General features: G+C 40.4%; 1 protein-coding gene across 1 annotated transcript in view; it reads left to right on the forward strand.

The window, feature by feature from the left end:
* LOC133522053 ((E3-independent) E2 ubiquitin-conjugating enzyme UBE2O) overlaps nt 1-21,700 on the forward strand; it is a 36,251-nt gene that overhangs the window by 11,027 nt on the left and 3,524 nt on the right. The window contains exons 10-23 of the mRNA XM_061857232.1: nt 1,008-1,133; nt 1,249-1,349; nt 2,644-2,779; nt 3,506-3,592; nt 4,066-4,192; nt 5,390-5,568; nt 6,119-6,208; nt 6,401-6,565; nt 7,040-7,154; nt 7,887-7,992; nt 8,752-8,841; nt 13,672-13,778; nt 19,437-19,723; nt 19,992-20,189. Of these exons, the coding sequence (XP_061713216.1) occupies nt 1,008-1,133; nt 1,249-1,349; nt 2,644-2,779; nt 3,506-3,592; nt 4,066-4,192; nt 5,390-5,568; nt 6,119-6,208; nt 6,401-6,565; nt 7,040-7,154; nt 7,887-7,992; nt 8,752-8,841; nt 13,672-13,778; nt 19,437-19,723; nt 19,992-20,189 (1,914 nt within the window). The remainder of the gene's footprint in view (nt 1-1,007; nt 1,134-1,248; nt 1,350-2,643; nt 2,780-3,505; nt 3,593-4,065; nt 4,193-5,389; nt 5,569-6,118; nt 6,209-6,400; nt 6,566-7,039; nt 7,155-7,886; nt 7,993-8,751; nt 8,842-13,671; nt 13,779-19,436; nt 19,724-19,991; nt 20,190-21,700) is intronic.

Raw genomic sequence — 21,700 nt, forward strand, 5'->3', positions numbered from 1 at the left:
TGCACACCACCAGCCGCGCCAACGTCGTCTGGCAGGTACCGTACCGTACACTTCACTACACGTCGGCGGCGCCGACGCGCGGCAAGCGCTCGCCGCAGCTGGCCGTGCGGCTGCTGCGCGGCAAGCGGCTCAAGCGCACCGTGCGCCGCGCGCCGCCCGCGCCGCCGCCGCGCCTCGGCGACCGCGTCGTCGTCGAGACGCTGCACACCACCAGCCGCGCCAACGTCGTCTGGCAGGTACCGTACCGTACACTATACGTAATACTACATTACGATACAAGTGCCAAAAATAAGAAATTCGCAACGAGTGGGGATACATTTAATCACGACCGAAGGGAGTGCGAATAGCATCGTACAACCTTTTGCAGTACATATGGCCGGCCCTTTAAATTTTCGACTTAGTTACGTAATGTGCTAATTATCGCATTAGTGCGGTAAAATAGCATCATATGTACTGTATTATAAACGTGTCGCTTAACATGCACTGCTGTAAATACTAGGTGTTGTTTTAGCCCTTTTTCATACTTTGCAATGTGAAATTATACACGGAACGTATGAAAAAAATATTTTGAATCTGATTCAATCGGCTTTTGAAGTCAATTTTTTTTTCACGAATATGGTGTTGGTCCCATAGGAAAAATATTTCGTTTAACCGATATATTCACCTTGCATAGTAAAGTGATTTTTTTTAATGAAAAGAATAATAATGGAGCGAATTCAGTATACTCTGTATAAAATATATGCTGAACTATATCTTATGACAGTGTTTTTTTTTATCCGTATTATCAAGCAACCAAAAACAAAAATTGTGCTCTTTATGCGCATTAAGGCAACCAGCCGCCACGCTGCTTTAATAACGACCTGTTATACTACAGCCAAACCACGCGATCAATTGCTTGCGCGTACGAGAGCACAGTCATCAAACCAACCCATAATATTATGCATGTTATGATCAGTGGTCGCCGCTATTTAACGTTTTAAATTTACATTTGATTTTCTACTGAACAGGATGGCACCATAGAGATGGGGATCCCGTCGACCCAATTGTACCCAATCCACCATCTGGACGGACAGGAGTGCTTCCCGGGAGACTTTGTTGTGAGCGGCGCAGCTAACACTGAGGAGAACCAACATGTATGTTTAAGGATATTTTATTTTCGTAAAGGATGCTATTATTTTCCTCAAATAGTCCAAAAGAATGCTGTCCTTTCAATTTAATTTCAGTTAATTATTTATTTTGTCTATACAGCTAAAACACAGAGAATATGGCGTAGTGCAGCGAGTCGACCATCACGGACGCACCGCCATCGTGCACTGGTACCGCACCTACACTAGCGCCGACGAGCCTGTGTGAGTATTATATGAAGCTCATCAGTCTCATTATTTTTCCACTGAGTGTTCGTCTCTCCTCTACCTTGCGTTCCTGGGCGCCCATTTTCGAAAGTTTTCATTCCTAAACCTCTAATAACATAAGCATTTTAATACACGCACGCTTTAATCCTCCGACATGATTTCATTCTCCGATAGTGCGTATCCTACTAGTGTTCAGTTCCGTCTCGCTCTTCTCCACCTTGCTTGATCCTAAGCTTCTACTTTCGTAAGTCTAGTTTTGCTCATGTCCCCTTCGTGAAGCTTTCATGCCATAAAATCTTAATTGCACATGGTGCAGTTCTATCTAGAGGAATTCTATCTACGAACGCTTCCTTTTTAGATCGAAAAGTGGCAACAGGGTTGCATTCTACTTTAGTGTGAGTATGTCCATTTTTTCAAATGATAACTGCCTCCAGCCTCACATGATAACGTGTCATTACTTATTTGATCGTCGATGAGTCGAAGTCATATGACTTTATAAACATTACAACGAGGCCTGTTTAGTTTTTGAGATCTATTTGCCCTAATCACAAGCATGGTTCTCATTTTATTGTATCCTTATCGTTAAATAATGGTTCGATAATCTCAAAGAAGTACTTATCGCCCAAGCTAGTGGAGGCAGTGATACAAGTGCTACGACCGTAGTTGAAGAAGTCAAGACGCTCACGACCACTATACTGGTCGGTGCAATCGTGGTGTTCCTGTTGGTTGCGAGCTGTTTCGGTCTTGTGCGCTTGGACGAAATCTGTGTGTAAGTGGATTGTGGTGAAAAGTTGCTGTTACTAAAACTGTTGTCAGTAGTTGAACACTAAGGAGTGGAAGGGTTTTTAAGTGATTGATCGTTTTTAAGTGGCGCATGTGACCTCTGGATTTGGAAAAGTATCTTTTTTGACTTTATTTATAGTTTGCAGATCGTATGCTTGTTCTTGTTTGTCAGTAAGAATCGTGATATAAAAGCATATACCTCAATTCGTTCTTAACCTGTGTTCTAGACCTTATAAACGCTTTTCATACGGTCAATTACTCCATACTTTTCTGTACTATTATATGTGCTAGCTGCAGAACGCTCAATGAAGGGCTAGTGCGTACAGGTCTTAATGTGTTTGAAATGAGTGAGTTCGAGGTCTCTTGTTTTGAATTTTGTCACAGCGTGAGTTTTCTTTCATAGTTTTGATTTAGACTCATCAATCTTTCTTATCCTGATGCGATGACAAAAGGTTTGCATCGAACATCAATCCGTCTCCATAACAATATGTTTGTTTACTTGTTGCAGTCCTCAAATGCTCCACGAGAGCGAGATGAGCGTGTACGACCTGAAGGACCACCCGGACTTCCAATACAGACCGGGCACGGTCGTCATCCGGGTGGCCAACTTTACAGGCGAGGACTCCACTTGCACCGCGGGACAGGTATGGGACTTATCGCTTCAATTTTAACAGTTTAACCTTTTCTTATTACTGCAAAAAAAATCTACTCTCACGTGACTACCACTCTCCGTGACGTTGCGTTGAATTCAACTTAAAGATACTGTCACGTCTGAAAATATCTATACGAAAAAAGTGCCAAAAATATGTATACACGACTTTATTGCCCATATATTGAGGTAGAGTACACATATTTTTGGCACTTTTTTCGTATCGATATTTTCAGACGTGACTGTACATAATGACCTGCACCTCCCCAATGTCATTGGTGTGAGAGTAAACATATCAGGCGATACAGTACCTACCTACAGGATCGGCTAATTTAATTCCCAGTGTTGCTACGACTGATAATCGGATAATCGGATGTGGAGGTAGATGAAAACAAGCAACATCAAAATAAAGAGGGTATTTGCTTTAAAAACAAAACGATATATTTTTCTATTACAAACTAAAATGAAAAAACGAAACAAAAATAAATTATAAATAGAAATTTTCCCCCAATTGTCGTCTATTGGCAGCGTGCGCAGAAGGCTGGCAGCATTGCCACGTTGTGTGGCATTGCTAATCCGCTGTGCTAGATATGACCCAGCCCTCTGGTCACGTTATCTTTGCCTCCTGAAAATATACGTTTGGAATGCCAAGGACTTTTCAAAGTTGACGAATAAAATTTTTGTTTTACATGGTGATCATTAGAACAATTATTCCTACCAGGTGATCGACAACTTCCCGTCTGGGCGCGTCAAAGTATGGTGGGTAGACGGACACATGAGCATGTGCTGGCCGCAAGACCTCTACAAGGTAATTACTAAGGTGTGCATGCTGCTTTCTTTTGCGGAAATCCTTATTTTCCTTTGCTTTTACTTTCGCTTCTGTTTATTTAATTTTCGGAATTTGACAAAGTCAGTTTAATGTCCATGTGGCGTAGCGACTTTATAATTTTTTTTTAACACTGGTCACTGACACAAACACTGTATTAAACCTGACCAAATTTGATCTAAAAATTCCGTCTTTTAATTTGCTTCGCTTTCAGCTTGAACGCTTCAATAAATAATTCCATGAGCAAAATATTGACATGGATCTAAAGTAGCCGAGTCATGTCATTATGCATGTTCTATAACAACGGACTTGATTATTTACGATAAGTGTATGTTGTTGATTTGTTTGGATACTACTTACTTGTCCTTTTGTAAGAGTGATGAATATTAATTTACTGATTGGTTTTCGTGACAGTTATAATGAAACACAAAATGAGTAAGGATAAATATGTGTAGGTGGGCGAGTACGACTCCGAGGAGGGCGAGCTGTGGGGCTCGGACGGGTCGGGCTCGGAGGACTCGTGGGAGACGCAGAGCTCCGCGCACGACGCCGAGCCGCGCACGCCCGCCCCGGACATGACCAGTAACTACTATACTCGAATTTAAACTGTCGTGAGACATACTAACATTAAAATAATTCTACGGATTACATTCACGTATTTCCAAACCCAAACACCACACCACTATGCCCGCCTACTACGACAGCGCAAGACCTCCCCCAACCGGGTCTCTCAGCGTGCGACGCGGCGCGGAGCAGTACGCGATTCACGGCTGTCGTGAACGCTGCTCGCACTGTTAGTGTTTGAGAAAGGAGACCTAAGCTCTCCGAAACATGTCGCGCGAGTGACCAAAAATGCGTGACTGTAATCCGTAGAATTATTTTAACTACTATAGTCTTTCTCAAACTCGAAGGGTAGGCTGAACATGTCAAAAACCAATTATAAAGTTGTGACAATCCAAATTTGGACTTATTTTTTACGATTCTCGATTAAATCTGCAAAGACTAATCGATTCTATTGGTGATGATTTATATTTTTAAGTAAACATACCTTCACGATTGGATGCGACTGAAACAATTTGACAAGAGCGGAATCAGTTCGGCCGATACGTAGAGTCAAACTCGATTGCAATTGAATTCCGTTTGATACAATGAAACTCAACGGTATTGAAATTTATATCTTCATTTTTATAACATAATGATATACATTTTGGTGATTTGTGTCTATTACAATGAGATATTCTAAGCTACGAAGATATGTATTTGTGTTCTATTGGGATTTAAGTTATCTTTATTAAAAAAGGATTGTTCTGAAACGGCAATGGCATGGAATGGAAAAATATCAAATATCACCCTACCCTTCGCGTTTGAAAATATGTAATCGTACCTTATGTCTATGCAACAAAGTTATCAATTGTTGAATAACAGTGTGGACAATGGGACTCTATTATAATTCTGTATTTATTTAAACATGCAACGAGTCGCGATGCGAATATCGGACGTGAATATGTGAACGCAGGACATACAGACCTCTCGCTATTGATCTTGTCCCCGCGTATAACGTTTACTAAGTCTTGCTGATTCTCTATATCTGGGAGGTCGTTTAACGATCGCATTAACTTACACCATAATGAGCGGATGCCGCCTCGGATGCTCAGTTTTTGAACCCCTATGGTTACTTTTCACAACTTAACTTTAAGGCTCCTGTAAACGGTGCGAAAACACGAATTTCCACTATTCGAACTGTAAAAATGAGCCTTAAAATGAATATGATTGTTGCAGTGCGCCGCGATATGTTCGAGAACGTGGCTGCGATCAAGCTCGGCGAGACGACCGTGAGCACCCCCGCCGTGCCCCGCCTCCTGGAGCCTCGAGTAGCGGCGCACATCGAGCGCGGCAGGGTCGCCATGCGCCGCCTTGAGGAGATGTTCGCCAAGCACCCTACTTTGCAAAGCCAGGAGGTAGGACCACAAAAATAATTTTATTTTCTAAGAAATCTGTTGCGATCTTACGCTATTACGCTACAGAGCCAGGAAAAGAGCCATGCCATGGCTTCCACTATATTATTTATATTCTTGTACTCATATTGCGGTGTGCGGAAGCGGTGGTGGCCTAGTGGATATATTGTCCGACTTTCAATCCGGAGGTCACAGGTTGAACCTGGCTTGATTCTGGCTCGTACTTATGAGTTTTTCGGAACTAATGTACGGAATATCATTTGATATTCACCACTAGCTATTCGGTGAAGGAAAACATCGTGAGGAAACCTGCGTACATCCGCGAAGAAATTCAAAGGTGTATGTGAAGTCCCCAACCCGCATTGGGCCAGCGTGGCGACTATAGCCCAAGCCCTCTCGAACATGAGAGGAGGCCTGTGCCCAACAGTGAGACGTATATAAGCTAAATTATTATTATTATTGTACTCATACTCTTTTGACAAACTACAAAATTTTAAAGTCAAACTTGCTTTCAGTGTATTATTTTCTAATCATATGTTTCTTTATTTTGCAGATCATGCGCAAGTTACTGAATCTGTACAAAGATTGCAGATTTTTGGATCGTTTGATGGGCACATCTTTCTTCCACGAAGATCATTTTCTGGTGAGCCGACAATAGCCATTCTAAAATCAAGCATATCAAGTGATTAGCCTTTGCAGTGTTCACGAGTGACATTTAATTTAATAAAGAATATACTCTCCTGTCTGATATAAACGCTGGTATCGCTTGCCTGACGCACACGCAAGCTGTCGTAATATGTTGTTCCACGCAGTCCAGTAACAGTAACTGACGCAGGGCCTCCTGGAGCGAGTCCGCGAGCGCGGCGCGAGCACGCCGCGCGCGGGCGAGCGGCGCGTGCACGAGCAGCTGGCGCGGCTGTTCGCGCCCGCCGACCCGCCCGACGACGAGCGCCCGCCGCGCGCCATCATCACCGCCAACGTCTGCGTCGAGCCCATGGAGGTCAGTCTCCATCTGCCGGTTGTTACAGTGGCCGTAGCCGCCGTGCAGGTCAGCTCGGGATCACGACGACACAAATAAAAAGCTTCGATTTGTAGTGAAGTGTTATAATCTTCCAAAAGGTACTGGTTTACAACGGTTTAATTGCTAATACGGTTGAATGTAGAATAGTTGTTGGTTGTTGATAGTATGGAGGATGATGAAAAAGTGATTTTGCAATATTTGATCAGTACAAAAAGTAGTTTAAATTTAGGTGCTCCTAATTGGCAGCGATACAGAATATGTGAAGCGCTCCAATTGGTGCTTTTGAAAAGCCTCCGAATACTAGCCGAGCCCGACGGCTGCGTTTAGCTACAGTCTTGGGATTTTTTTTATATAATAATACGTTGTATTCGCAACAGTGGCTATGATTGTAATAATTTCACCTAAAGTAAATATCTTCTACATTTGATAGTTACAGCATTATTATTTTTTTAGGTGGAAAACACAACTTCAAAGAAGGAGCCGGATCTGTCGTCGGAGACCACCTCCCTGCAGCCTTCAGGATCTGACGCCGGCACTGATGATGACATAACCGTCATTGCGGATGCCCGTAAGTTACTGAACATTTAAATTGACAGTCAGTCGTTTCATTTTAAAAGAGAATTCATACGTGAGCTCTCAGTCCTTTAGATCTTTAAAGCAATAGAAAGTAAATATCTATAAATATCTAATGGTCTCAATCAGAAGTTGCACTTGAATGTTGGTTTCCGGGAGGACGAGTAAAATACACAAATCATCATAGGCAAAGATACATTGATTCAGTAAGAGGCCTATAATTTAAGACAATTTCGTGCTTCAAATATGACAGGTAAACGAGGTGGCGCTGTACAGCTCCATACATTTTGCGATTTCCCTGATTGTTAAAAGTTGGCGTTTGACAATTTAATGACCGGAAAATATATGGCGCAGTACAGCGCCATCTGTTTTGGATCTCAAACTAAGGCGACGTTTTTTTCTTAGACTTTACTACTCTATACCTACCTACCGTACCTAAAACATTTGAAGACTTCTCACGATTTCTCTGGGATTCCATCATCATATCCTAACTTGACACCAATGAGAAAACTGAACATTTCAAACAAAAAAATTGTCCACCCAGCCGTATTTAAGGAAGGGAAGTTACAAAAAAATATCCCGACTAATTGACAACCTACTCCACATTGTTGTTGTTGCCTTTTTCTTTTGTTGCAGTACATCTTATGTGTTGCATATTAAATGTGTATATGACTGTTTGGTTATCGAATAAACTATAAAATAAAACACTTTGACGTTGTGTTTTCAGCGGCCGTGGAGCCCTCGGACGTGGACGGCACGACTCGCAACGTGTGCTACAAGCTTTGCTCCCTCATCCACTCGCAGCTCGTGAAGGCGCACAAGGAGGTCAGCCGGTATGTACGCACCCTTACACGAGCGGCTGGCCAGAGGGATGCGGTATGGAATCATGTTCATAAAACATTAGCCTAGCTTCTGTCTGTGACTTCGTCCGCGTGGAAGTCGTTAACTAGCCTCCACCCCTTTCCCCTTAGTGCTCTCGTAACTTTGGGGGATCCATTTGCACCCCTTTAAACTTGGAGGATTAACCAAATGGAGTCGCCTTTAAGAGCCTACCCCTCTGTTAAAAACCTCGGCCAATGGTCATTGTATTGTATTGACTAACGTTTATCTGACATGGCATACATTTGACGTGCCCCTCCCCCGCAAAAATCGGCAGACTGTTTTGTACATAAAATTACAGACAAGACGTCTCCACTTGGTAAATCCCCATGAATAAAAGGATGTCAGCCGTTTTTGCTGTATCTGTTGAACATCCAGATGACCAGATATCCAAAATACAATCTTTCAGATTTATAATATAAGTAATATTGGTTCAGTTTAACTACTTTTATGCAGGCGAGACGGCAGAGGCTGGTAATAAAATCTACTATGTTTTATGAAGATGATTTATTTTCAATCACAACAAAAGAGTGCTGCTTACTTTTATGTGTTTCTATGCGTGACATTTATTACACTTTGAAGCAAATTAATGTTTTATTTTCACTTCTAAAAGATCACCAAAAGGACTCCATTCAAGTTGACAGGTTTAATATGATTAATATAATCTAAATCACAAAATGCGGCATAAATAAACGCTTATTTGTTTTCCGCAGGAGAAGGCCCCAAGAATTGGCCGAATTTCTAAACGGCTTAATGGAAAAGCAAAACGTGAATGAAGAGAAGTTACCCTACCACTTTACAGTGTGAGCTTACGTTTATTTTTATTTGTCATTCCCTTGTTCTATGGTTTGTACTTGGTGTTTAAAATAATGTAAACCAAATAAACAACGTCACTTGGCCTTTTTCAAAACACGATTTTATTTAATCGACGAATCTTTTATCTCTATTGTATCTAACAATAGTACAGTTGAATGAAAAGTTAAGTCATGTGATTGTGTTTGCATCCTTTTTAAAGCCTAAAAGTACAGACATGGAACTCCGTACGTTATACATAACATACGCATTTGAACGCACTCTTTGTTTGCTTTGCAATCATTTTGTACAGAATACCATACCATTTATGTTGTTTCTTATGTTTTTAGTTATCCCATTATGTTCGTATTTCATTGTTGTGTATAAGAACATTCCCTTCACCGTAAATAAACAATTGTACACTTACTACGAGCTTGACAATGACCTGACATTGACATATTCGCTAGCGTGTGCGTAACTTACTTTCTACTTATGCATCTCGCTCGTACTGGCATATTAGTGCGAGCGAGATATATAGAAAGAAAGTTACGCAGACGTTAGCAAATATGTCAGTTTTAAATTTGTGGTAGCCGTACTTATGTAATAAATGTGCTCTATCAAGTAATCCTGCCGGGTTAATGACAGTTTCACTTTATCGCCAATAGGGCGCTATATATTTTCTGGCGACAAACTATTGTTGGTCTCCAAACAATGTATGGCGCAGTATTAGCGCCATCAAATGAAACTGTATTACACGGCAGGATTATTCTTTGATTGAGCACATCTTTCACTTACATTGACTGTGCTTACACGTAAATTCAATGTTAACATGACGCTTACTGTCGTATCAACAATGTTATAAATCTGCTTGAGATCTACAATGTTGGTGTTATAGTGAACTACATAATAATATATTATTTGGGAGAAATATCGGTATTTATATAATTTATTTATACCCATATCGCAATACTTATATTAAATAATCAAATAACCGACCCAGATTCGTTATCCAGCAATTTCAAGTCATCTTTTTTTTTGTTGTTGTTTTTTAAACCAAACCGTACACTGCGGACAAGTTTTTATTGTAAATTTATTATTCAACTTGCCCAGTTAGTATGTTAGTTACGACAAAGAAAATTTGAAATATAGGTGGATTGTCAAAGAAAACTTGGTTGCCACAGTAAATTTACCACAGTAAAGTTGCCACAGTAATTTGTCGAAAGATGGTAATCTTTAATGGTTCGGCACATGATTAAAACTTTTAGAACGCCATTTGACTTTGATCCTTATTAATTCAATGATATCTATTAAATTTGTTAAATATCAAAAAGTGACGCCATCTTACCGGGCATCAGCTAAAGGTTATGGCGCCATCGCTCGAAACGATGCCGCTGTACCTTTGGCCTTTGATCTAGCAGTGAAAAGTCAAATAGCGTTGTAAAAGTTTTAACCTTTTGAACGCCACGCCTATCGCACGCGGCGCGTAATCGTGAACCTTGTCGGTATGCATGAACGTTGATATTAGGCTGTAGCCGCGCGCGTCATATGACGTCTTTGGCGGTCAAAAGGTTAATCATGTGTCCAATGATGACAGTAAATTTACTGTGGCTACAAAGTTTTCTTTGACAAACCACCTCCATTTCAAATTCTCTTGGGCTACGAGTAATGTGGGTCAAATCTTGGAAGCAAAATTTTACCCTCTTCCCGATTTCCGATTGAGCTAAAAATTTGCATACATATGTAAGTCGGGTGACAATGAAATGTAATGGTATCATCGAGCTTATGTGATGATGGAGACAGGAGGTGGCCATAGGAACTCTGTGGTAAAACAACGCACCCTAATAGTGTTCGGGGTTTTTAGAATTGTCTTGATGAGTATAAGTTAATTGTTTTTGTAAGAAAAAGTACAGTCAGCGATAAAAGCTTGTACCAAAAGTTGATTATTAAATTGATGAATTCTATTATTTATACCTTTCGAACGCGAGTTTAGCATTCTAGTTATGATTTATAAACAATCTACATGACTGCAGCGACCACAATTCTAAATAAACGCCTAATTATATACAAAGACATTGGAGACGGATTTTGCACTTGACACACAGCAATTGTCACATATCTTAGGTGAACACTGATCATTTAATTTCCGATACTTTTAGCATCATGTGGCCCGAGGAAGAGCTTAATGGGTACGTACGACACTCCCGTAGATTGACTTGTCCCTGCAGTGTGCGGTTACTCCGAACCCTTTCAGTTTTATGCATTGGCCTTTTTAAGTAGAAAAACTGTATAAAGTGGTAACTTAATTTCTCTGTTTTCGAATTGTTATTTTATGAAATTGTTAGCCCTATCGTTGATTAGTGTTTAGAGTCCTCGCATAGTTTTAAAGTATTCTAATTATTTAATGTGAGTCTTGCGTGATACCTATCTTTGGTTGTAATTGTGAGGTGGACTTGTTTCTGAGCATGTTGTTTATAGTTTTTGTCAATATTTGTGTAATTTGGGAGGTTAAGTTATTTAATTGTTATTATATAAATACTATTTATATTAAATTTGTAATACTGTAACTACCAATTATTATTTCGTTAAGTAACAAGAGGGAAATGCTTGGAACACTATTTTTGACTCCGTAAATTTGTTTGGACTAGTTAGGAGATGAACATATCAAAAGTCCCCGGCCTTAGCCTTTGAGCCGGGCGGGAGAGGGGGTTTGAAGGTCCCATTTCCTTCCCATCGGATTGTCACTTATATGTCGGAAATTTTTCATCTTAGCGACATAACTACTTACACTAAATGAAAACTGATTTAAATTTGCTACATGTTTAATTTCGTCAAGTTTTTCCATATCTTCGAGATATCCTGTCTTGAAATTTTATTTGGAGCTCTCCATTTTATCTTGATATCTACATCAGACAAGCTACTAGGCCATATTTTGTATAGTTTTGGTATAAATTTGGAGTGCCAAATTCATTTATGGTGTCACATTGACACCATACCAAAGTAAAAACATATACACTTTAAACAAGTACCTTTTTTAGGGTTCCGAACCCAAAGGGTCAAACGGGACTCTATTACTGAGACTCCACTATCCCTCCGTCCATCCGTCCGTCTGTCACCAGACTGTATTTCATGAACCGTGATAGTTAGCCAGTTGAAATTTCTACGGATTATGTATTTCTGTTGCCGCTATAACAACAAATACTAAAAAGTACTTAACCCTCGGTGGGCGAGTCCGACTCGCACTTGTCCGGTTTTACTGATGTAGATGTCAAGATAACATTGAGAGTCCTAACAAAACTTTCAAGAGCAGATATCTCAAAACTAAACAAGATATCGAAAACCTTGACTTAATAAAACGTGGAATAAAGAATACCTGTCTAAAAAGGGACCCGTCTGAAAATCAGCGCTGGGTCTAGCTAAAAACTGAGACTGGTACCCGTTGCTTATACTACAAAATCACATAGGTACCTAAGAGATGTAGTCAAAATTTTTGTGATTTTTTTTTGTACAATTGGCTACTTGACAGTTTTTTGTAAATAATGTCAAACTATCTTGATTTTCCTGAGGATCAAATGTCTACATAGGACTCATGGCATTTAAGCAACACAAAAGTCAGAAATTAGAGTTAAAGTCTGACGCCCGCACTCGACGATTGAAACGCCTCTAACAAAATGATAACATGATGTGACGTCACATTATATAAGTCTGTCCTAAATGTATGGAAGATCAAGGAAATTGCCATTTTGACCCTGAAATATTGCCTTTATGTGCATAGTTGTCATACAATTTATTTTTCAATAAATGTATGCAATCGAATGGTACTATTTTTGATGGACAAAAATTTTTTATTTGAGACTGGAGCCTTGTATTTCTTTATAATCTCAGTATATTTTTTTAAATTCCTCTTTTTTATAATGGATGGCTCATTTTCTATCCATTTAACTAAATTTTGTTATAATATTCAACATGTGTCAAGTACCCAATTAAGTGTATTTTGTTTGAACTCATGTTCTATGTTTATTTTCAAAAAGATGTGTCTCGGACATTGCACCATAGATCGTCTGAAATATTTTTATTATATCATATTTTTGGTCTTTGGTAGTTGTGGCAATAATCATTTTTTATCTTTTATGAACTTTCATTTTGTACAAGTAGTCATGTCGATGTCGCCAAGACGCATATTTTCCGAGATAAAATAGAAAAACTGAAAAATGGGACCTTCCAACCCGCCTCTCCCCCCGGCGTAAGGGCTACGGCCGGGGACTTTTGATATGTTCTCCTCCTAATTAGTCTAAACAAAGTTACGAAGTCAAAAATTGTGTTCCAAGCATTTCTCTCTAAAACTTTTTTGAGCATCCGTTGCCTGGCCTACACTGGTATTAAAATATTAGTAGTCTGATTATATACATTTAATTATATTCATTTTATTTATATATAATATACTTATGACTAGATCATAGGCATTCTATATACATGCTCTTAAATATTGACTGTGTAATTATGTGTTATGTATTTATATATAGTGGTTATACAATTTCTGAATTGATGACTAACTTAACCAAAACTGTTTATTATTTATTCAATTTACTACATCTGAGGTTCTCATTTCATGACTTGAAGATATATATTTGCAATGAACAAACAGAACAGAAAACTAAAATCCATCGTGTCATTAAATAATCCAAGCACCGCAAAATATGACGTCGTTCTAACAAGTTTTGAAGATGTTACTATGTGGCACAGTATTGTTACTGGGCGTTATCTATATGATGAGTTCTCGTCTATAGACGTATGTCATTTCTGTTGTTAATGTGTTCGTTATTAATAATCGCGTGTGTGTGCAGCCAATACGGTGCGCTGGTGGTGAGCATGGCGGACCAGGAGGCGGCCGGCGAGAGCGAGACCGGCCAGGCCAAGGAGCCCGCGCCGGCGCAGTCCACGGAGGGCGTCCGTGAGTACTAGTCGTTCATTGACACCTGTAAATGACAATTTTCTTTCCATTTCTAAGCGGATAAGTAACTACGATCTCAAGCGTCAAAGTTTACGTGTTGGACCAGACATTTTTGGCTTGTCACCGTGGTGAAACAGGGGCCTGAAGTCCGCTACGCTCGCAGAGGAAATCCGCCTTTAAGAAGCCATCGTAAGAGCCAGTTTTTACGAAAAGTTCTTGTTAATTCTTTTTTTTTTTTTTTTTTTTTTTTAATTTATTTATTTAAGGTCGCTCAAACAGCTAAGGTCATTAGCGACCACTATAAATATACAATTATATCAAATCAAGTCATAATAGTTAACTAGTTTAAGAAATTTTACAGTACATTCTGAGGCAATCAAACAATCTTTTAAACATTTGGGCAGGTTAACAACTAATCTTTCTGTATTATACATCGGGCAATCAATTAACAAGTGTTTGATAGATATATCACTATTACACCTTAAGCACTTCTTTTTAGTTTCCTTGGTTATAAGATATAAATGAGTCACATTGCAATGTCCTATTCTTAATCTATTCATAACCACCTGATCCCTTCTATTATTTACATACAATGTACTCTTTTTGAAAACTGATTTCCTTATCTCATATAAGGCGCTATTGTTATTATTTACCCAATGGCTGTTCCATAATCTTTTAATATTTAATTTAAGGAATTTTTTGAGGTCTTGGTGGTTAGAAGTAGTGTAATTGCATTGTTCATTCCTCAAGGCCTCTTTAGCAGCGGTATCGGCCCTTTCATTTCCAGGAATACCTTGATGACTAGGTATCCAGAATAATTCCACAACGAATTGCTTATCTATTAGGTTAAGTAGGTTTTCTCGTATTAAATTTATCAAAGGACCTTTGTTACTAATATTTGAAAGTGCCTTTAGTGTTGACATTGAATCAGAAAAAATTATGTGTTTTTTAACACTCGAGTTTTCGTTTATTACTTCTAGGCATTTAAGGATAGCAACTGCTTCGCATGTGAATATAGATGTATAGTTTTGTAATCTGTACTTATAACTACCGTTCATTGTTACGATCGCGCAACCGGTTCTACCCTCACAGACGGAACCATCGGTATAGTAGAACATAAAATCTGGGTAGTTATTTGTAATTTCATAAAAAAGGTTCCTATATATAAAGTTAGGAGTAGAATCTCGGGGGTTCTTGTTGGCCAGTTCCAGGTTAATTTTGAGTACGTTATTTTTCCATGGAGGGTACGTAGATAGTTTACTCAGAAATACAGTAGGTAATTCAAATTTAATTTCGTTTAGATAATTTTTAATTCTGAGTCTTAAGGGGACGGGAAGCGATGGTTGTAGGCTGTATTCAATATCAGATGGTAATGATTTTTTCGACAGAAACGATTTGTTATTATTAGTTAACTGGTTGATGGCATATGAAATGCACAATTCCTTTCTCCGAAACTCTAGGGGCATTTCGTCTGCCTCCACAAGGATACTGTTTACTGGGCTAGTTCTAAAGGCTCCTAGACTTAACCTTAGACAGGTATTATGTGTGCTTTCTAGAAGTCTTAAAATAGTGGGAGAAGCCGAGTCATATATAATTGATCCATAATCGATTTTTTGTCTAATTAATGCTTTGTAGGTATTTTTAATGCATGTACTATCGGAACCCCATTTATTGGATGATAAAATTTTAACAATATTCATTCTGTTATAGCACTCGGACTTTAACTTTTTTATGTGACTTACCCAATTCATTTTTGGATCAAAGGTTAAGCCTAAAATTTTTAAATTGTTAACTTGTTTAATTTTATGATTGTTAATAGTTAAGTTAATCGTACTTTTGATGTTTCTTTTTGAAAGGATCATGAGTTCGGTTTTTGTAACTGAGAATTTAAACCCAGTATGTTTACACCATTCACTAAGTTTATCTAAGGTATTTTGTAAAAGTTTTTCGGTAGGTTTAAGATTATTACCGCTACATAATATTGTCAGATCATCTGCGAACAAACACCCCTTTACGGGTCGCTCTATTACATCTAGAACATTATTAATCGATATCAAAAACAGAATAACACTTAAAACGGATCCTTGAGGAAGTCCATTCTCCATGCCAAGCGGATCTGAGAATGTATCATCAATTTTTACCCTTATAGTCCTATTAGTTAAAAAATTTACAACAAAAGAAAGGATGTTGCCTTTTATATTAAATTGTTCTAGAAGTGATATAACTCTGTGTTTCCACACCATCTCATATGCTTTTTCTAGATCTAGAGCAACAGCTACCACATTATTTTTGTTTGCAAAAGATGTCAGAATTTCATTTTCTAAAAAAGCTAAATGATCTGAGGTTGACCTAAACTGTCTAAACCCAAATTGATATGGCGATAAAAGTTGATTATGTTCTAGGTACCATCTCAATCTATTACTTACAATTTTCTCAAACAGTTTACATAGATTACAAGTAAGAGATATAGGTCTATAGCTGGTGCTAGTGGTGGGAGGTTTACCTGGTTTTGGGATAGGTATAACAGTAGCTTCTCTCCATTGATCAGGAAATACATGTTTAGACCATATGTAGTTATATATGTCCAAGAGTCTTTCAAGAGCTATTAAGGGAAGTTTCTTTATTAAGGTATTGGATATTTGATCAGGGCCCGGACTTGAATCTCCTAGTTTATCTAAAATTAAGCAAAGTTCGTGCAATGTGATGGTCTCATTGATTGGGTTACTATTATCTTTTAAATTAAATATAGTTTTGGCCCCTTCTATTTGATTTTTATAATGTATGAAATCATTATTGTAATTACTTGAGCTTGAATTTTTGGCAAAAGCTGTTACTAATAATTCTGAGTTTATTTTTGGATCACAGCATAGTTCCCCTTCATTATTTTTTAAAATTATAGTTTGTTTTTTCCTTTTCTGCCCGTTAATAGAATTAATTTTTTGCCATATGATTCCAATAGGCGTATGATTATTAATCGAGGATATAAATTTTTCCCAATTAGTTTTCCTACTTTCTTTAAATAATCTTCTAGTTTGCGATCTCTTCTTACGATATTCTATTTTCATTAATTCTTGTTTACGTTGCTGTTCTTCATCATTATGATCGTTATACTGATTATTTTGGGACTTCCTCGCTTCTTTTACATAATTTCTATAAGCTCTCTTTGTTTCTTTTAGTGACTTGGAGCAGTCTTCGTTCCACCATGGAACTTGTTTCTTTTTTAATGTTCCAGAGGTTTTTGGTATGTATTTTTTAGCGGAACTGATTATTGTTTGATTAAATTCCTTCACTACATCATTAATACACATATCGGAAGAGAGATTTAATTTATCTAATTGTTTAATCTTACGTTCTACCTCGGTACGAAAGTTCACCCAATCTGCATTCTTATAATTCCAATGCTGTGGGATTTTTTGAACAGTTGGGCTCAAGTCCACACTAGATGAAATTATAATAGGGAAGTGGTCACTGTCGTAAAGATTATCCAATGCATTCCAATCGAAATAAGTTGATATACTTCGTGAAGCAAAAGTTAAATCTATACAACTAGTATCGCCGTTTCTGTTATTGAAGTGTGTAGGCTGGTGAGAGTTGAGCAGAATAACATCCTCATTTACATCTAACCAATCAGCTATCACTTTACCCCGCTGATCACAATGATTTGAACCCCAATAGAAATGGTGACCATTAAAGTCTCCCAATAATACGAAAGGGCTTGGAAGCTGTTTAACTAAATCATTTAAATCATTTTCACTAAAGGAGCAGCTGTTGGGCAAATACAAATTACAGATAGTTATAGCCAGCGGAAATTTAATTCTTATTACTATTACTTCTAGATTGCTTTTAATATCAATACGTTCAGGGAACGTGTGTGGCTTTATATATGTCGCTACTCCACCGCTGGCTATACTGCTGTGTGTACGGTTTTTATAAAAAGTTTCGTAATTTTTTAATTTAGCGCAATAATTGTTTTTAAAGTTTGTTTCTTGAATACAGAAGCATAATGGGTCAACCTCATTTAAGATGAGTTTTATATTTTCAAATCTTACGTGGAAGCCATTAACGTTCCACTGCAAAATTTTCATAAATAAGACTAACTTTCTACTTATATATTAATAAGGATGTTACTGAGTCTTCTTCCCTAGGTTAATATCTTGCAGTTTCCTGGAGAATCTTGAGCATCTGTTTTTTAAATTCTTATTCAATTTAGGTCGGAGGAATAGGCACATATCAATTAATTCAGGAATGTTTTGTGTGTAGTCCTCGGTTATTTCTTGAATATTTTGTTTATTGCGTGATTTGTCTAAAAGACTTATGAATTGGTCCAATGTGATGGGGAAGCGAGATGTGTTTTCAGTTTCATTCAATTCAAGGTGAATATCATTCCAAACTTGTTCTTCTGTTCTATTGTCTAAAGTTTTCTTCTTTTTTTTAAGAGACTTGTTGTTTGGTGATTCTTCTTCCAAGGAAATGTTACTGTCGGTGTCATCCGCATTGTCACTCAATGGTAAACTCTCCTCCAAATGAATATCAGCTTGTCTCTGATCTGGGTTTGAAAGCTCCGATGTGGTTGTTGAGAGGATACGCTTAGTGCCTTTGTTGTAGTCTGGCTTACTGGATGGTGTATTGAAGATAGCGGATTGTGTCTGAGGTATGTCAAAAATCATTGGAGGGTGGCTGGAAGTTTCTTTATTTTCTTGTGTGTGACTCTGACTGCTATTAGGTTGTTGTTGATTACTCTGTGGACAGAGTTTAGCTAAATGTCCAATACCGTTACAAACGAAGCACTTCATTGATTCGTTTGTGATGTAAATCCAATAATTGGTATCATCGTAATTAATGAGCATTGATTCCGGTAACCTTTTTTCGTCCTCTGGAGACACGTACACTTGTCGTCGGAAACTCATAATGTGTGAGAAACCAGCGTCGGGTATTCCTACTTTCATGTAAGTAATAGGAGACATAATTTGGATATTCATTTCTTTGAATTTTTCCTCTAATACTTCGTGTGGAATGACGGGGCAAACATTGGATAGAACGATTCGTTTATTTCTTGTTATTAGTGGTCGAATCTCCAATGTGTGTTCTTTGACTTTTACTTTTTTTACTTGGTCAACAAGTTCATCAGCTGTTTGTTTTGAATCCAAGTAAACACATACTCTGGAATTGGATATACGGGATATAAAACGGATTGACGATGATTTAGTAACCTTTGACAGCGATAACAGGTAGTCTCGAATCATAATTCCCTCTATGGAATCTATTATAATGGCTTGATCTTTTTTGGGGTGGGTACTTTTAGAAGTAACATTGGCGTAACTTACATTGGGGTTCGGGGTTAGGTTGTCCATGTTAAAATGAGGGGCTCCTGTTGCCAGGAGCACCCCCCAGTACTAAACTAGTTGCACTAATGTGATATTAAATAATTACTCGCGGCGAGTCGGCGCATTTATCGAATTGCGATAAGACGCGTGAACCGAACGGCGGTCGCTGGGTAACTGCTTGTTAATTCTTGTCATCACTGGTCGCGCAGGTTTTCAATCTGTTATTTGGGAAGAGGGCTCGAGTCGACGTAGTTTAACGACAGTTGTTAGACAGCAATGAATCTGTAATGTAACTGTTATTAACGTGTAGTTTGAAGAATGATTTTTTATTCAGCAGCGACAACGGATATAGCCCCCCTAGCGACCGCCGAGCCCCTGGACGTGGAGCCCGCGGCGCCGGCGGCCCTGGCGGCCCCGGCCGGCCCCGACGCGGCCCCGGCGGCCCTGGCGGCCCCGGCCGGCCCCGACGCGGCCGAGGGCGGCGAGGGCTTCTGCGTGCTGGAGGCCGCGCCCGCGCACCACCGCTTCCGGCTCTCCATGCTGCAGCCCTCCGAGCCCAGGAGCTTCTACTCCGCCGTCAAGCGCGAGATCAAGCTGCTGAAGAGCGACCTGCCGCCCGGGGTGAGTGGACATTATATAAACACTCTAGGCGAGCATACTCAGCCCATGCTAAGTACTTAGGTAGACTCAAGTGCCATTACAAACGTCGAAGTCCATACCGAAAAGAAAGGCTAAAATTCAAATACTCGTAAGGAGTAACTATAGCAGGTATAGTATATTTCTTGCCAAACATGTGTCAAAACAATTAAAAAAATAGTTTCTTTCACATGGTGACTAACCAACACTTTTTATATGATGACAGGGAATTTGAATGTTTCATATATTACAGGTGTGGGTGCGCGGCTTCGAGGACCGCATCGACCTGCTGTCCGTGATGATCGCCGGCCCCAGCAAGACGCCGTACGAGGGCGGGCTGTTCGTGTTCGACGTGCAGCTCGGCGGCGAGTACCCGCGCGCGCCGCCGCTGTGCCACTACCACTCCTACTGCACCGACCGCCTCAACCCCAACCTGTACGAGGACGGCAAGGTACGTACGAGGGCGGGCTGTTCGTGTTCGACGTGCAGCTCGGCGGCGAGTACCCGCGCGCGCCGCCGCTGTGCCACTACCACTCCTACTGCACCGACCGCCTCAACCCCAACCTGTACGAGGACGGCAAGGTACGTACGAGGGCGGCCTGTTCGTGTTCGACGTGCAGCTCGGCGGCGAGTACCCGCGCGCGCCGCCGCTGTGCCACTACCACTCCTACTGCACCGAACGCCTCAACCCCAACCTGTACGAGGACGGCAAGGTACGTACGAGGGCGGCCTGTTCGTGTTCGACGTGCAGCTCGGCGGCGAGTACCCGCGCGCGCCGCCGCTGTGCCACTACCACTCCTACTGCACCGAACGCCTCAACCCCAACCTGTACGAGGACGGCAAGGTACGTACGAGGGCGGCCTGTTCGTGTTCGACGTGCAGCTCGGCGGCGAGTACCCGCGCGCGCCGCCGCTGTGCCACTACCACTCCTACTGCACCGACCGCCTCAACCCCAACCTGTACGAGGACGGCAAGGTACGTACGAGGGCGGCCTGTTCGTGTTCGACGTGCAGCTCGGCGGCGAGTACCCGCGCGCGCCGCCGCTGTGCCACTACCACTCCTACTGCACCGACCGCCTCAACCCCAACCTGTACGAGGACGGCAAGGTACGTACGAGGGCGGCCTGTTCGTGTTCGACGTGCAGCTCGGCGGCGAGTACCCGCGCGCGCCGCCGCTGTGCCACTACCACTCCTACTGCACTGACCGCCTCAACCCCAACCTGTACGAGGACGGCAAGGTACGTACGAGGGCGGCCTGTTCGTGTTCGACGTGCAGCTCGGCGGCGAGTACCCGCGCGCGCCGCCGCTGTGCCACTACCACTCCTACTGCACCGACCGCCTCAACCCCAACCTGTACGCGGACGGCAAGGTACGTACGAGGGCGGGCTGTTCGTGTTCGACGTGCAGCTCGGCGGCGAGTACCCGCGCGCGCCGCCGCTGTGCCACTACCACTCCTACTGCACCGACCGCCTCAACCCCAACCTGTACGAGTACGGCAAGGTAAACACACAACGTTTTGTGATAATTCGTTTTTAGGATTGCAAGAACTTTACGTCCGAGAAACCGCCTCTAACTCGGTAGGAGCATGAGCAGGGAGACGTTTGGCGTTGTCCCTGTTTCCTGTCCTGTTTATGACGAATGATAGAAGATACGACATCCCATTTCAGTACACTGTCACACTGTATGGCTCGGGATATGGTCCGGGATTTCGCTTTAAAGTCAACAATTGCTTATCTGTAAAAAAAAATCTCAAACTTGTAATGAAATGTTGACATGATTTACTTCAAATTAGTGTTAAACAATTGTTAATAATGAAATAATACTCAAAGCCCTGAGCGAGTCATATTTATTTCAAAATTGCTACTCCTACTATTTATTAATAGCAAAAGCCTAAAGCGCAATTATTTCTCAACTACTTACGCCAAGATGTCATTTGACAGTAAAATCAAATAAGGGATACTTA

The sequence above is a fragment of the Cydia pomonella genome, chromosome 10 (assembly GCF_033807575.1).
Source record: "Cydia pomonella isolate Wapato2018A chromosome 10, ilCydPomo1, whole genome shotgun sequence".
Classification (NCBI taxonomy): Eukaryota; Metazoa; Arthropoda; class Insecta; order Lepidoptera; family Tortricidae; genus Cydia; species Cydia pomonella.